General features: G+C 34.7%; 1 protein-coding gene across 1 annotated transcript in view; it reads left to right on the forward strand.

The window, feature by feature from the left end:
• Positions 1 to 18,662, forward strand: part of LOC149790755 (ADAM 17-like protease) — a 100,036-nt gene that overhangs the window by 58,272 nt on the left and 23,102 nt on the right. The window contains exons 16-20 of the mRNA XM_089973260.1: positions 6,187 to 6,249; positions 8,518 to 8,597; positions 9,911 to 10,032; positions 10,935 to 11,013; positions 18,041 to 18,129. Coding sequence (XP_089829386.1) covers positions 6,187 to 6,249; positions 8,518 to 8,597; positions 9,911 to 10,032; positions 10,935 to 11,013; positions 18,041 to 18,129 — 433 coding nt within the window. The remainder of the gene's footprint in view (positions 1 to 6,186; positions 6,250 to 8,517; positions 8,598 to 9,910; positions 10,033 to 10,934; positions 11,014 to 18,040; positions 18,130 to 18,662) is intronic.

The following is an 18,662-nucleotide window of genomic DNA, read 5'->3' on the forward strand; positions in this document are numbered from 1 at the left end:
ATGATAACAAACACAAACACCATGAAATTTGAAAACATTAAAAAACATGCTGAGAATATTTAAGGTAGGAAACATTATTAGGTCTTCAAGTTTATTCTTGCAGTCGAAATAAGTGAGTTTTGAGAGCCCTCTTGAATGTCATCACTGTGTCTTTGTGTCTAAGTTCAGTGGGCAATTCATTTCACGTTGCTGGGCCCTGGTATGCAAAAGAATGCTGTCCAATTGACTTTGTTTTCATAGTGGGAATAATGAGTATACGATTGTCAGAAGAGGTGCATAAGTATCTTGCTGGTGTGTACACATGGGTGAGGTCAGATAGGTATGTTGGACTCGAGTCCGTCAGTGAAACGTTGCACAGAGAACAAATTTTGTGTTTGATTCTGGATTGAATGGATAGCCAGTGTAGGGTACAGAGCAGCGGGGAGGTGTGCTCTGATCGTGGTACTTTAAGTATGATCCGAGCAGCTGTGTTTTGAACTTTTGGAGTAGATATTGAGATGAACCAGACAGAATTGAGATACAATAGTCCAGTCTTGAAAGTACTAATGAACACACAAGTGTTTTAGTGGCATCAACTGAAAGATATTTGCGATTTGAGCTGATGTGTTTCAGCTCAAGATATGCAGCCTTGCATATGTTCATGACATGTTGGTGCAATGTGTGAATACTGGCCAGAGTAACACCTAGGTTTTGTACTGATTGTGTGAATTTAATGTTGGTGTTTGATGTAAAATAGCCTGGTACTGTTTTTATTTTACTACCTCAAGGCAGAGGTAATTAATGTTATAATCCTATCCATTTGTTTATTGTTCATTTTATTAATGCCCATTTGCTTGGGTTCTCCACTAATTACAGTTAACTGAATTTGTAGACAGCTTGCTCATGGAGTAAGGAAGAAACCTGTCAATTTCAGAGTCAAAAGTCAAATGGCAAAGTCACTGAAAGAAGAAACATGGCATCTGTACAATAACCTTAGTTCTGCATCACCTATGTGGACAAACTTTGTTAATGGCTTGAAGTAAGAAAGAGGAAGATTCTTTTTGATTTGAGGGTCAAATTGTCATTGGTGAAGGTCACTGGCAGAAAGAAGAACAGTAGTTTCCACACAGTAGCATGAATTCTGCATCACAGAATTGGACCAATCTTTGTGGATGATTTGTATGCTGCATAAGAAAGAAACCTATCAATTGTTAGGATCAGAAGGTCAAAGGTCAAGATCACTAAATGAAAGAAAAAAAATGGTTTGTGCAGATATTTCAGTTATCTGTCAAGTATTTTCTCTGAAGCATTTGGATGCTATACATGTTTGGTAAGAAACATGTCTGTTGATTTGGAGTCAGGAGGTGAAAGGTCAAAGCCACTTTGGCTAAAAGAAGAAAAATGTTTTTGCATGCTGTCTTCAGTACCGTGACAAAAATGAGTGGAGGGCTTGCACTCAAGATGTTGTCATGAGTGTGCCAGAACAGGTAGTATTGCTGTAGGTATGAGTTGGAGTTAGTAGATGCAGTTTTATGCCATTTTCCATCTAGTGTGCAGTCCAAGGTTGAACTCCTTGAGGTTCTGCTCCACTATTTGGAGCCAGGAGCTTGTTGGTCTCTCCACTGGCTGATCCCACCCCTATGCTGTTTTCCAATTGCAACCTTAATTGCACAGTTGTGATCCATATGAGGAGATGTTGTAGCATTTTGGCTGAAGAGCTGCAATATAATAATAATAATAATAATAATAATAATAATAATAATAATGATAATGAGGACTTTGTATAGTGCCTAATCTTTAGAAGCTCTAAGCGCTTTACAACATTAGACAACACCGATAAGATAAAAAACATACAATGATATGATTACAAAAACAAACACCATGAAATTAGAAAACATTAAAAAAAACATGCTGAGAATATTTAAGGTAGGAAACATTATTAGGTCTGTAAGTTTGTTCTTGCAGTCAAAATAAGTGAGTTTTGAGAGCACTCTTGAATGGGATCACTGTGTCTTTGTGTCTAAGTTCAGTGGGCAATTCATTCCAAGTTGTTGGGCCCTGGTATGCAAAAGAACGCTGTCCATATGACTTTGTTTTCATAGTGGGAATAATGAGTATACGATTGTCAGAAGAGGAGCATAAGTATCTTGCTGGTGTGTACACATGGGTGAGGTTGGATAGGTATGTTGGACTAGAGTCCGACAGTGAAACATAGCACAGAGAACAAATTTTGTGTTTGATTCTGGATTGAATGGATAGCCAGTGTAGGGTACAGAGCAGCGGGGAGGTGTGCTCTGATCATGGTACTCTAAGTATGATCCAAGCAGCTGTGTTTTGAAGTTTCTGGAACAGATATTGAGATGAACCAGACAGAATTGAGTTACAATAGTCCAGTCTTGAAAGTACTAATGAACACACCAGTGTTTTAGTGGCATCAGCTGAGAGATATTTGCGAATTGAGCTGATGCATCTCAGCTCAAGATATGCAGCCTTGCATATGTTCATGACATGTTGGTGCAATGTGAGAGTACTGTCCAGAGTAACACCTACGTTTCATACTGATTGTGTGAATTTAATGTTGGTGTTGATGATATTTATTGTTTGAGGTTAAGGATGTGAATGAGAAGGTCTTTGTGTTGTGATCAGAATGGCCTCAGTTTTATCATCATTCATCTGCAGCTTGTTACATGTCATCCATGATTTCACATCAGAAATGCACCTCTCTACACCTTGGATGGTAGCATCAACTTCATTTGGGTGGCTAGATTTGTATATTTGGGTGTCATCAGCATACAATTGGTGAGACACTGGATGATGATCTATGACACTTGAGAGCGACTGAGTGTACAGAATGAAGAGAACAGGTCCAAGAACAGACCCCTGTGGAACACGACAACATAGATCAACTGGGATGGAGTGTATTCCATTTGTAGATACAATTTGTGTCCTGTTGACCATGTAGGACTTGAACCACAGTAAGGCTGTATCATGAATGCCAAATACATGCTGGAGACGGTGAAGTAATATATCATGGTCTATTGTGTCAACTGCTGCAGACAAATCAAGGAGAGTGAGGACTGTAATCTTTCCGCTATCCAACGCAGAGAGAATGTCATTAACTACTTTTAGAATAGTAGTTTCAGTACTGTGGCAAGGGCGATATGCAGATTGTACATTGCTAAAAAGACTGTTTGAATTTAGATGAGATACAAGCTGGGATAGAACAATCTTTTCAAAAAATTTTGGTATGAATGGGAGATTAGAAACTGGGTGATAGTTCTTTAAATCATTATGGTCTAGTGTTGGTTTCTTCAACAGAGGCTTTACAATGGCAGTTTTGAAAAATGATGGGAATTCCCTGGATGAGAGAGAGGTATTAATAACATCAGTTAGCGAAGGCAATACTGGATCTAAGCACTCAAGCAGCAGTGATGTTGGAACTGGATCAAGTTCACATGATTTTGGTGCACTCTTCATCAGGATTGTACATATGTGGAAGAGGCCTATTTTTTCAGGGATCTTAAAGAGCAAAGGTTATTGTGGCTCGAAATAAAAATAGCTTTTGCAGAATAACTTTTGTTCTAGAATAAATTGTGGCTAGCTTGCACTTAGGATAATAAAACAAAACTTATATATTCTGGGGTCTACAGATCATGGTAAATATAAAGTAATAAATAAACCTATTGATTCTAGGGTCCACATATCGTGGTAAATATAGGGTAATAAAGAACCTATTGATTCTAGGGTCCACATATCATGGTAAATATAGGGTAATAAAGAACCTATTGATTCTAGGGTCCACATATCATGGTAAATATAGGGTAATAAAGAACCTATTGATTCTAGGGTCCATATATCATGGTAAATATAGGGTAATAAATAAACCTGTTGATTCAAGGGTCCACATATCATGGTAAATATAGGGTAATAAATAAACCTACTGATTCAAGGGTCCATATATCATGGTAAATATAGGGTAATAAAGAACCTATTGATTCTAGGGTCCACATATCATGGTAAATATAGGGTAATAAATAAACCTATTGATTCAAGGGTCTACATATCATGGTAAATATAGGGTAATAAAGAACCTATTGATTCTAGGGTCCACATATCATGGTAAATACAGGGTAATAAATAAACCTATTGATTCAAGGGTCTATCAAGGTAAATATAGGGTAATAAATAAACCTATTGATTCAAGGGTCTATCATGGTAAATATAGGGTAATAAAGAACCTATTGATTCTAGGGTCCACATAGTCATGGTAAATGTAGGGTAATAAAGAACCTATTGATTCTAGGGTCCACATATCATGGTAAATATAGGGCAATAAAGAACCTATTGATTGAAGGGTCTACATATCATGGTAAATATAGGGTAATAAATAAATCTATTGATTCTAGGGTCCACATATCATGGTAAATATAGGGCAATAAAGAACCTATTGATTGAAGGGTCTACATATCATGGTAAATATAGGGTAATAAATAAACCTATTGATTCAAGGGTCTACATATCATGGTAAATATAGGGCAATAAAGAACCTATTGATTGAAGGGTCTACATATCATGGTAAATATAGGGTAATAAAGAACCTATTGATTCAAAGGTCTACATATCATGGTAAATATAGGGTAATAAAGAACCTATTGATTCAAGGGTCTACATATCATGGTAAATATAGGGTAATAAAGAACCTATTGATTCAAGGGTCTACATATCATGGTAAATATAGGGTAATAAATAAACCTGTTGATTCAAGGGTCTACATATCATGGTAAATATAGGGTAATAAAGAACCTATTGATTCAAGGGTCTATCATGGTGAATATAAGGTAATAACCTATTGATTCAAGGGTATAAAAGTCATGGTCAATATATTAAGAAGAAAAAATGGTTTCTGCACAGGAATTTAGTTAAGACTGCGTTCCTTGACCAGATGTCCATGTCATTGTAACCCCTTGGGTCAGTAATCTTCAGTCATCCATGCCTTACAAGTGCTTATATAGAGTACTTTTAAAAGACATAATACTATTCACAGCACTCTTGTCAAAAGATTGGATATGCACAGAAATAATTCTCTCCAGATTTTGCAATTAACCTCGACTATTTGTGATGATAACCCTGCAATGGTGCTGTACCTCTCCCCTAATCTCTCTCTTTCTTTCTCTTTCTCTCTTTCCAAAATCATTATTAGCATGAATTAAAATTTGTTTTCATTTAAGTTTGAAACAGAAAGCTGAGAGTTCATTCCAACATACTGTAAACAAATGTGATTGAGTTTACATCACAATATTAACAAAGCTGTTCACCCCTCTAACTTTTATATATATGTTTCCATAAATATTAATCATCTTGCTTACAAGATTTTATTTGGCATTGTATTCATGGGGTACTATATATTCTTGTGTACAAGTTAGGATCTGGCTGCAGACTGCATAGACCCAGATCTGCCATCGCATATTGCATTGACAGATCTGGGTCTCTGCAGTTTGTTTATAGTAATTAGTAAAATAAACAACAAAGACCATGATCTGCTGATGCATTATGGGATGGCAGATCAAGGACTATATTGTTTGCAGGTGGACTTATAACTGTGTATACATATAAAGTTATAACTCTTTAAAGCAGTACATATTAAGATTAACTTTACATGAATATATTTTTTCATAAAGCATCAGCAGATTTGGGTAAATGCAGTTTATTAGGTGTAATCTGTTAATAAGGTCTATATTGTTTCTAGCTGGACTTGATTTATAAGTGAGTATTTATTTGTGTGGATTTGAGAATTTGAGAAATTTTGAGATTCCCATTATAATGATTTTGAGATTCCCATTATAATGATTTTGAGATTCCCATTATAATGATTTTGAGGTTCCCAATATAATGATTTTGAGATTTCCTTTATAATGATTTTAAGATTCCCATTATAATGATTTTGAGATTTCCATTATAATGATTTTGAGATTTCCATTATAATGATTTTGAGATTCCCATTATAATCCACAGACTAATCCAAGATAAGTTGTTTAAGATCAGCAATTTATCAATCCTATCAAATACAGTATAAAAATCTTAATGAAGAGCCCTTTTATAAAAAAAAGAAAAGTTTGCATTGTTTGAATGTGTGTGGATTTGCCCTTCATGTGGATGCATTTATTTCACACGTTTCTTGTTTTCATATGTAGCCTTAACTCCTGTTAGTGGTATAAATATCAGATGTCCAAATGTAACAAAACCACTTGATGGCGAAGCCTGTATTGATGAGTAAGTAATAAAACACGTTTCTTTAAATTTGATTTATTTCAGCTCAATTATACAAGAGTTAATTACAATTTATATCACATTGCGTTGATTTAAATTAGTGTCAGAACATCCCAGTGTACAAATTATTTACAACACTGTGACAAAGCGTTTATCAGCATTAAATGGCAACATCATAGAGTGATGAAAAGTCATAGTAATGCAATGTCTTAGACTGATGTACATAGAGTGATGCATAGAGTTGTAAACATACATGTGATTCTTCCAGACAGGAGAGTTTTCATCCCGAGATGAGTTGTGTCTCTTCTCCCTCCCATCACTCACTGATATATGTGTACTCAAAATTATTATTGAAAAATATTTATTTTCTCACCTTACTTACAAGTGTATATTTAAAGTAAATACTGCTTGTGATCATATTTGGTAATACTGCCAGTGATAATGTGACTGGGTGAGACGCTTTAGTTGTTCATTTCAAGCGGCATAAAAACAATCAACATCCTTTTGATTCTGTAGGCAGGGTTGGTTGGCTTCAGTGTTTGAAGATTGTTGACATGAATTGTACTATGTTTGGTCAGATTTTATTCCAAAATGATTAAAGAGATTGACTGATTATGGCTTGATTACTAAAGATCTTGAACAATATAAAACATCATCAATTTTGCTTCGTTGTTTAAAGGTTGTGGAGATAATATCATACATGTTACAGAATTTTTAATCCATACTCTACGGAGATTTGAACCCAGGTTTAAATATTAATTTTGCAAATATTAATTCTGCCTACTATTATCAAGCATTCTTCTATAGAATCCAAGGATAGCACTTTCCATTCTGTCTGGTGTATATTTATAATTCTGTTTAATTAATTCTATATATAATATATCTTGATTTCTTTCATAGGAATCTGGAATGACTTTGTAGATAGATGAGAATTAATTACTGGGTCATCATGTGACACATGAGTGCATAAACACTGAATAAGTAGCATTATTTTTTGGTGATTTGTGCTTAACCATGAGGAAATATGGACTCGAGTGTGCAGACAAGGCGATGGGTACCATTTACCTGCGGACCTGGGTTCAAATCTCTGTAGAGTACAAATTAAAAATTCTCTAACCTGTATGATATTATTATTTGTATTATATTCTGCACTATTTCCATGAAAAATTGTTTTACAGGGATAACCTTATTCATAGGGATACCTTTAACTTGCTATAATTTTTTATTACCAGTATGTCTTTTTTGTTAAAAATGGTCAGTGCAAGAGATTTTTTTATGTTATATGCATGCATATATTTTTTATCTGTTTTATACATGCATACATTTTTTATGTTACATGCATACATGTTTTATCTTATGTACATGCATACACATGTTAGATATATACATACATTTTTATAGATTGCTGCAATAGTCTAGTGATTAGAACGTCTGCCTCAGATGCAGGAGGTCGTGGGTTGGAACCCCGGCTAAGTCATTCTAAAGACTTAAAAAATGGTACTAGCAGCTGCCTCACTAGGAGCTCAGCATTAGGAGGTTAGTGTTAGGACTGGTCAGCCTGGTGTCAGGATAATGTGACTGGGTGGGACATCATGCTACATGTCTGCAGCATGATGCCCCAGTGCTTGACATCACTATAAACTGTCACACTGCAGACATCGTAGCAATATGACTGAAAAATTGCTAAAGCTACATTAAAAAATCCAAAGCACAAAACACACAAAACGTATTTTTTAAAATCTCTTATATACATGCATACATTCATCCTTACTTGCTAAAGTCTTGTAATACCTAACCGTACAGCCGCAACACTTACAGGTGGAATGCATCATGAGATTAACATTTTTTTGCCACTTTTGAGTCACTGTAACTTTTTTAAAGACATCTCATGGTCAGTTCAAATTGTATATGGTTACATCTCTGTCACCATTTGGTGCCAAATTTAGATTTGAACAGTAGCTTAAAACGAGTATGTGTGATGTATCATTAAGAAATTTGCAGCTCATTCTTTACTATAAAATTCTTGTAAAGAATCATTAGGTTGTGCTCACTGTGTGTCAGATAAAGTTATTAGTTTTTTAATACTTTCCACAAGAAAAATAATAATAATATAATAGGTGAATAAATATGGCATTGTTTTAGAAATAATGAAATCTGAACTGAACCAAACTCGGAATTATGTACATGTTGTGAAAATATTGGTCATTCTTAGAGGTATGGCAGATGACTTATAACTATGTTGAGATACACTTTTCACTCGCTTTTTTTCAGTGGTATTTGTCAAAATGGAGAATGTCGAAATTTCTGTCAACAACAAAATATCTCACTTGTACCATGCATCTGCCCAAAAGGTAAGGGAACCCAAAATAGTTCTTGTATGGTGTTATAGGCTTTTTGAAGTACTTCCCTTGCTGATTACCTCCCTTGATCTGCCTATAAGAAATGTATGGTGTGGTGGTTCAGTGGTTAGTATATAGACTCATGACCAAAAGTGTGTGGGTTGAAATTATATCAACCAGCCAGCCTGGATCAGCTACCATGGTATTACCTCTGCACTATAAAACCTATTTGTTTGCTGTGCAACCAGTTTTAAAAATTAGGTTAATAAAAAAAATGTAATGGTTTGTTGAACCCTTTGTCTAAATGTGTAATCAAAAATATGGAAGATAATTATTTATGCAGATGGCCTTGCACTATATTCATGTCAGTGAAACATACTCCAAGGGTGACCAAGTGGTTTAAAGCACTTGCCTTTACAGATGACAGACATCACTTCTGTCAGAATGGGTTTGAGTTTCGGGCTTGGCCAGCATGGGTTTGTGAGAAAGCTTCCCATGGGTCTGTGGTTGGTCCCAGGATTTTCCATGTTCTTCCTCCAACAGATATACTGGCTGCCATGTATATCCTATCATGTTCTGAAAAATGGTACTAAACCCATAACAACAATGACATACTCTCTCACTGGGTTAGCTTCCTTTGGTCAGAGAGGATGGACTAAGGTTTAGATTACTCACAGAACAGCTTTATGACAGTAATATAGTCTGAAAGAGGATGAACTTTTAGAAGCATGGTCGTTGACAGTTACATTGCAGTGGAAAGTAGTTCAGAATGTTGATTGGTTTAAATCTATTTGGAACTGATAGCTTATTTGTATATGTGGCCTATCACATTATAGCATTTGTATGGTTATAGGATGGCCAAGTACTCATATGCCATGTGTGAGCTGTTGTGTATTCTACCTAAATCAGTCATTGCTTGTTGTGACTTCTGTTCAAAAACTGCCAGATGAAATTTGACTGAATTCACATGGAAAATCATGCCATCATGTATGTTTAGTTAGCTAATATAATTATTCTACTTAATAATACAGAAGTATTATATATGGATGTAATTAAACATGTTTTGAAGCCTGAAATTTACAAATATATAATAACATATCTTGTTATGACCCTTATAGGACAATGACAGCTCTTCTTATTCAGCCAAAATTATATCATTACCAAGTTTGCACAGCTTTCAAAATTGTTTAGCCAGTTTATGTGACTGCATTGAAAAGTGCTTCACTTGTAATGAAATTGCTATCATGTAGTTAAATATGAGGTAAATTAAATAAAATGTCAAGTAAAAAGATATCTTTAGCAGGATGGTTAATTTCTGTTTGCAGAGAGTGGTTCTGCTTGCCATCGGTGTTGTCGTCCAGCCAGTGATGAGGAAGGGATAGAATGTAAATCGTACAATGTCCATTTACCTGATGGAAGGCCATGCTTTCAGGGCACATGTTCACATGTAAGTTGGCCATCTTGTTCCATCTTTAAGCTTAATTGACCAAAATACCAGGTGAGCATATGGTGTGACTTTTCTTAGTACTAGCGACTGCTTTGCCATTTCTTAGTATTAATTGCCATTTATTTGTACTAGTTACTAGTTTGCTGTTTACTAGTATTACTTACTATTTTGCCATTTACTAGTACTATCATAGCGATCAGAGTAGGTAGGTATGTTGGTCATTGTGTACACGTATGTGGTTTCACAATATCTGAGTATCATACTGTCCATGTAGTGACAATTAAAAGCTCATATTTTGAAATTATTACAAGTTTTTGATTTAAAGACAAAAGATTTTTAAAAACTGTTTAGTTAATAAAGGGACTAAGATCAGTTTAGTTTGAATTTATTTTACATGATAACATTTCCAGTGGCAAATGGATTCTTTGTGAAAGTAGACATGATCTTTGTAACTGTTGATTACTAAGATATGTTTTGGTAGAATCCTTGTTAGCACATTTTCTCATAAATAACTTGACCTAGGGAAATTTGTTTCAGCAAGCATTTTGCTTATCCATATATAGATTTTTTTGTACCATTTGGATCATTTTGCACATTGTGTCAGTTAATTCTTTAATTTTGGACTGAAACATTTTTGTTACAAATACAGGGATTCCCTCTAAGCTCTATACTCTTGCATATTGCATCCTTTGACAGAGGTGTATTTGTCACAGTTTTACAAATTACTGCAAAACATTTGGTTCATTCACAATTGTTAAAAACATTTATTTTGTTTACATCATTTAGAATTAATGAATTTTATTTACAGTTCTCTAAAACATTGCAATCTTTATACCTTTCGCTTGATTTAGTTCTTATATAATGAATTTGATTTTGAATCCATAAGTTAATCTATATTCCAGGGTGTATGTGTGAAGCAAGTACAAGATATGGTGCAGCGACTTTTTGATATCATTGAGAGTATCACCATTGATCAAGTTGGTAGGTTATGAATGGTGACTTTTGTCTTTATGTTCTTGATACATTAAGCAGCTTTGCTGTCCATGGGTGACTAATAAGAGTATTAGTTAGTGTTTTGAATGTACTAGTACTAGTTACTATTTTGAAATTTACTAATATTAGGTACTATTTGGTCATTTACTAGTACTAGTTACTATTTTAAAATGTACTAGTACCAGTTACTATTTGGTCATTTACTAGTGTTACTATTTTGAAATGTATTAGTACTAGTTACTATTTTGACATTTACTAGTACTAGTTACTATTTTGAAATTAACTAGTAAGTAGCTACTATTGGGTCATTAATAAGACTAGTTATTATTTTGAAATGTACTAGTACTAGTTACTATTTGGCCCTTTACTAGTACTAGTTACTATTTTGACATTTACTAGTACTATTTACTGTTTTAAAATTTACTAGTACTAGTTACTAATTGAAATTTGATAGTATCAGGTACTGTTTTAAAATTTATTAGTGGTAGGTACTGTTTTGAAATTTACTAATGCTAGTTACTGTCTTGAAATTTACTAATACTAGTTACTGTTTCTAAATTTACTATTACTAGTTACTATTTTTACTACTTTCTAGTACTAATTTCCAATTGCCGTTTTCTAGTACTAGTTGTTATTTTGCCAATAACTTAATACTAGTTAGTATTTTGCCATTTTCTAGTACTAGTTGCTATTTTACCATTTACTTGGACTAGTTACTGCCTTCCCATTTTCTAGTATTAGTTACTATTTTGCCTTGTATATCTTGTGGCATGCATCAGCATAGTTCAGTCTAAGATGCATTATGGTCTCAAAGGTGCAAACAAAATGTTCTGATGGCCCACTCAAACGACACATCCCCATGACACAGTACAATAATAATAATCTGTGGAAACTTTGCACACCTTGTGGCCCATATAGTTGTTAATTAGGTCCTTTATATGTGGTGTACATTATGCATTAGAGAGTTTGACAGAAACAGATGAGTCACACTGTGTCATGCCTACAGCTGCCTATTGAGTAGTGTGATGAATGAGAGCCATTTGTACTTCATGCAAACAAACATCATCGTGAGAGATGATCTGCAAATATGTTGATGACCTGTTTGCATAAAATTGCACAAATTAATAAATCAAAGTGATTCTATCTGACTGAAATTGTCTAATGAGGTTTCTCACTTCATTCTCTCTACCAGCAGAACCAAATAAAATGATCTTTTGAAAGACATTAGAGTGGTTACAAAGTGTTTATGTGCATCATCATTTGCACTGATAATTGTTTTGTTGGAAAAGACAAAATTTATATCTCTAACTCAGTCGGATAAAGACATAGTGTTATAATTCTGAATATTTTTTTCTTGTACTGTCTTTATCCTGACAGAGTTAGAGATATAAATTTTTCCAAGATTATCAGAGTACAAATTATTCCTGCAGTTTTTGATGGATGACTTAACATTTGGTAAATATAATGGTCATCGTGTGCATAGCACTTTGCTCCTGCAATTCTGTTAGAGTTATTACCCTTTTTGTCTTGTAGCTTAATTTGGTGTATGTGTATGATACAATCTCAATAGCACAGTGGTTTACAAATGGGCAGTACCACCCCTGGGAGGGGATTACAGAGGTTGCACTAATGCTGAATAATGCTTTTTGCAGGGTATGGTAGGGATCGCTGAGGATATCCAAAGGGGGGGGGGGTAGTGGCTGGGAACAATTGCAGTAGCACAACAAGTCTTGTGGCTTTTGTCTTGGAGGGATTTGAGTCCACAAAGGCTATATCACAGTGTCTACTACCTGTCACTAAATATAGTTGTAATTCTGATAATAAAGTACATAATATATTTATCTTTCTGGCCTTTTAACACATTAACCCCTAGTGACGACTTAATGGGGCAGGAGGTAGTAGCCTACTGCCGAGCTCTGTAACGTCATGGTGATGCATGATACACTAAAGTGGGTGGTATTATAGAAAGGTAGACAGATGTAGCTCTACAATGATACTAAATAATCTGGAATATCTAGTTGCACTACAAAATACAGATATAAAAAAACTCATTTTTTGGACCCATCTTTTTTTAACCCAAAATTCACCCGTGGTTGGATCTGATTTTGTGTCCGGATTTTAGACTTTTTGGTCTCAGCTCTAAGGCAAACCGGTATGAACTGCAAACAGACAGATGAGCCTTTGCAAAAAGTAGGATAAGATGGGCATTTGGAATAAAGGGTGGTCTCCATACAAAAATAATAGCTCCGTTTAGCAAAAACACCCAGAAAGAACTCTAACTTTTACCCTTCTGCTCATGCGTGAGTCAAATAGCCTATGAAAATCAATGTTTCTAACACAACTAGGCAGTATGTTATTGAAAGATGACTGGGGATTTGGTGTTTTCAAGTCTATTCAGAAATTGCTTTCAAAATGTGTTTCCTACTCGATTTTCAGGCCAAAATGACAAAAAGCTCCAGGGGTTAATGTGATAAACAGGACAGACTAGTAGGCAGATATTAAGGGACACAACTCATTCTATTCCTGAGAGGAATTTATTAGAGTTGTTACCTCCCTTGATATAGCTTGACCAGTACATGTGTGTAACACTTTAAAAAATACAGAATCTTTTCAGTAGATAATGCTCATCAAAGGTAATTGCTGAAATACTTTCTCTAAATATGAAATTTTTGTTTATGAATTCTATGTTACAAAATAAAGAGAAGGAATGAAATAAAACATGTCTTGATATTTGGATATAATTTGGTTATAATCGTGCAAAAGGAGCTTGCCATGAAGGTTGGTAAATATGGTCTTCATATGAAGATATGCATATTAAGCAGTCACTTTGCTTCGACAATTTATTTATAGTTATTGCTCCTTTTGTTTTTTGGTTTGATGTAGTGTATTACGCAATCTTGTTAGAATTGTGCACATTTTTTTGTGAAGAGTGCGTTATTTTATTTTTTATTTTATTTTTTGCTGTAAAATTCCCAGTTGTCACCCTCGGCAAATATGTTGTACAGTTGTAAATACATTGTGTATTTCTGTGTGTCATGTTCTGAATTGTGATTGGTTAATAACAAATCTCAGAAGAGCACATTTGATACAGAGACTGGCTTGGCGGGACAGTGTGTTAAATTACAAAATCAGTTGAAATGCAGACACTTTTTCATTATTTTAGCAGTAACACTTCTTATAACAGTCAGGATGCAGAAGTTTCTGGCAATAGGCACAATGACAGCAAACAAACACATCCTCAAGCTAATCGCGTAACGGACAACGATAGTGATGTGCTTAATGATGGCTGCGATCAATCTAAGTGTCCAACTAACGCCAAGAAAAAAAGTACTCTTTCAATTCAGACTGGAAACGAAATTGACCATGGCTTGAAATGAATGAAAAAAATGAGATGCTTTGCAGATGGTGTGTAAAAACGGGCAAAAAAAGTTCTTTCACACTTGGAAATGCTCATTTCAGAACATCAACCCTTGACAGATATGTTGAATTACCAGCTCACAAACAGGCGATTCAGGATTTGAAACTAAGTGAAAATCTTAAAACTACATGCATGGCAGCTATCAGCAAGAAATCAATTATTCATGCTATGTCAGTTGCCTATTACTTGGCAAAGGAGAATATTGCTTTTCTAAAATATGGTTCACTGTTGTATTTTGTTGACTTTCTGGGTGTTGGTGTTAGCAACATGAGAGTAGGAGGAAACACAGCATATTTGTCAAAGCTTCTGTTGAGGAATTTCAGGTAAGTTGTTTTATTTTATTTACATTTTTTCTATTGAAATTTAGATGGAAAAAATAGTGTATTTTAACAAGCAACCAAAACATGATAAGTTAGGTTCCGATCAGTGCATATCTTGAGGAATCCCTATGTTATTAAGAATAGAACCAAGTATGTCGTGAGTGGCCAGTGAAATTGCATTCGGTAGCTAGTCGTCATAACTTCCTGTCAACGTTTAATGGTGGATAAAGTTTTTCTTTTTTAATCAGTCTGGATTATTAGTACCTGTTTCTTTTGTCATGAAATTCTTTCCTGTCTAGACAGGTCACATTTCATTATCACTGTAAGGAGTTTTTTTCATGTGTTTGAAATAATGATACAGTCGCTGTTTGAATAATTTCCTGAGCATGAAGGAGATGCTGTCGTCATCATGATACTGTACAGTAGTCAGACAAATCCCACCGCTTAAAACTTATATAATGCTTTAGTAAATAAGTTATTATTATTTGCTCTGATGATCATTGCAGAAAATGACATTGACCCTAATCTGCTTATATCACAACTGTGCATATGTAGGGACCCATCAGTGATGTATATAATAGCAACGTTTTTGGTTTTTAAATCGTCATATACAGACAGGCATAATCACTTCCTTCATTACTATTATTTAATGATTTTAATTAACAGAGAGAGAGAGAGACTGTGGTGACATTATTTTAGCATTCAATCACCTTGATAGGTTTTCTTAAAAGAACCGAATTATCACAAGGCAACATCCTTAGACACTCCATGATATTATGTTAAGGTTCTTGCACAATTTGCATCTGATTTTGGTCATTTTACTTTGGGTTTTTGTAAAAATATTTTTGTTTTACATTTCTCAGATACTTTAATAAAATAATAATAATAATTATGATAATAAAATACTTTTATACTCTGATTTATCACCAAGCTTTATTTTTTTCCAGGATTGCATAACAACAATAATAGAATCTGAGTTAATGCAGAAAGTACAATGTAGTCCATTCATTAGCATCTTAACTGATGAGAGTACAGACATTTAAAATACCAAGAAGCTGGTCATTTATGCCAGAATCAATGAACCAACCATGTTTGTTTCTACAACTCATTTTCTTGGTAATGTGTCAATGGAAGGCCAATCACACGCTGCTGAAGTTCATTTCAAAGAAGTTGTACAGTTCTTGGAAAAGAAGGAGATTTCTCTTGAAATAGTCGTTGGTTTTGGCAGTGATGTGGCATCAGTGATAACAGTTTGCAAGTGGTATAGCAACACAGTTCAAGGAAAAAAGCCCTCACTTGATCAGCATTCATTGTATGGTTCATAGATTGAATTTGTTTACCTCTCATTCATCGAAAAACATTCTGTACCTCAAGGAAACCTTTCAAGGCACAGTTAAAGACCTGTACTAATTTTTTTAATAAATCGGCCAACAGAACAGCTGAATTGAAGGAAATCCAGAAAATTCTGGACAGTCTGAAAGTCAGAGAGGTGCATGAAATAAGATGGCTGACATTTTATGGTGTACTATATTCTCAGAAGATGATTTCAATTGAAGGACCTCCTCAGAAGATGATTTCAATTGAAGGACCTCCTCTGAGAGACATCAAGTTAAAAAGGCTTGGTAGAGTGGAGGATGAGGAAGGACATGAGGCTATTTAGGAAATAGTGATCATATTTACAGAATAATGCAGTCACAATTACAATCTGTCTGGATGCAGATGTATATGATCCAGTTAAGAGTTAACTGTTATAGAAACTGTATATATACTTTCCCTAATTCATTTTGAGCTTTTAACTTTTCCTTAATAATTATTTTTTGTCATCCGTGAAGGAAAATGTGTTCCTCTGATCTTTCTTAATATGAATTTGTAACCAATCAGAATTGAGCATGTGACACACAGGAAGTACATGACACTTGTTTTTTTAAGCTTTGCCAGAGGAGTAACACTATTTGCAGTCTGTGGTTTGATTCTTTAATGGTTAGTGTGTAGATAGAATATTGTTATTAGAAAACATAAGACTTTGATGTCAGTTTTAAGTGTTATACTATAATATACCGAAGACATGATATGCATTTAATGGACTTATTATACTTGCTGTTGCTCTTTTTGCATACATTGAGTTTCTTTTTCACCATATTGGAAAGCCTTCCCCCCCCCCCTTATGGCTACATTGGTCCCCCTTTTTCAGATTCAGTGGGGGCAAGTACCCACATTTATCAAATCCTAGATGCAACCCTGCTTTCAAATAGATGCAGTGTATGGCAGTATTTTATGACTTGCATAAGGATGCAGTGTATGAAAAACATTTGTCTTAAACATAGGTACAGTGTCTGACTGAATTTTGTGAATGTTTCCACTCGTACAGTTTTTTGTGATTGCTTTGAGATTTAGTGACTCTAAAGTAAAGCACTCCAAAAAATGTTGGTGGAAAACTTTGGTACCATTGCTGACTCTAGAGTAAAGCACTCTGTTGGTGGAAAACTTTGATACCATTGCTGACTCTAGAGTAAAGCACTCTGTTGGTGGAAAACTTTGATACCATTGCTATACACTCTGTAAAGCACTCTGTTGGTGGAAAACTTCGGTACCATTTGCTATACACTCTGTAAAGCACTCTGTTGGTGGAAAACTTCGATACCATTGCTATACACTCTGTAAAGCACTCTATTGGTGGAAAACTTTGGTACCATTACTATACACTCTGTAAAGCACTCTGTTGGTGGAAAACTTTGATACCATTGCTATACACTCTGTAAAGCACTCTGTTGGTGGAAAACTTTGATACCATTGCTATACACTCTGTAAAGCACTGTTGGTGGAAAACTTTGGTACCATTGCTATACACTCTGTAAAGCACTCTGTTGGAGGAAAACTTTGATACCATTGCTATACACTCTGTAAAGCACTCTGTTGGTGGAAAACTTTGGTACCATTGCTATACACTCTGTAAAGCACTCTGTTGGTGGAAAACTTTGGTACCATTGCTGTACACTCTGTAAAGCACTCTGTTGGTGGAAAACTTTGGTACCATTGTTATACCATGAGGTATTATGGACTTCATTAGGAGTTATGCATGTTTACAAATCATTGTACTGGGGACTATTTTCAGATGAGATATGCACTTTTTATTTTTACTATTGATTCATCTCCATAACATGATAGGGTTGCATTGTGGTAGATATGTGGTTTTAATTACGCTTATTGCACACAGTTACTCTAGCATTAGTTGAATTTGAAGATAACTGCAATTTAAGTGTTTCATCTCCTATTTCAGTGGCTTTCATGAAGAGTAACATTGTAGGAACTGTGATAGTGATCTCCCTTTTCCTATGGATACCAGCAAGCTGTGTAGTCAGCTTCATCGTAAGTCATAACTTTGTTTTTGCTTACATACTAATCATCTGAAAACATATTTCAAAACTAAATTTTGACGAACTGCAATCACATTATATTAGTGTCATTCAGTTTTAGCAGATCTTTGGTTTTGGCATAGTAGTTATGTACAGTTTTAGTAAAGTTGGCATAATAGTGTTATAGCTGTGTGGGGTGGGCAACAGCTACATTGGGGAATTTGCTGGTAGAGCAGAAAAACAAACAACTAGGTTACATATTTATTTAATTTAAATTCAAAAGCTCCCTCTAACCATTTCTGCCTCTGTATATATATCAGCCTAGCAGACTTCACAGGAGACATCCTGATATCATATTTCTATAACTGGCTTGATTGTTTCTGGTACATAGATCTGTGTTTCGTACATTAAACTAAACATTGGATATCTAACTAATGAGTTGTCTAGAAGTTGATTTGAATTTAACATATAAACGATTATAATATATCTGATCAGACTCAGACTCACCTTCAACCTCTTCCTCAAAATATAAATGTTAAATAAATG

Source organism: Sinohyriopsis cumingii, chromosome 10 (genome assembly GCF_028554795.1).
Source record: "Sinohyriopsis cumingii isolate HCF-2022 chromosome 10, ASM2855479v2, whole genome shotgun sequence".
Lineage (NCBI taxonomy): Eukaryota > Metazoa > Mollusca > Bivalvia > Unionida > Unionidae > Sinohyriopsis > Sinohyriopsis cumingii.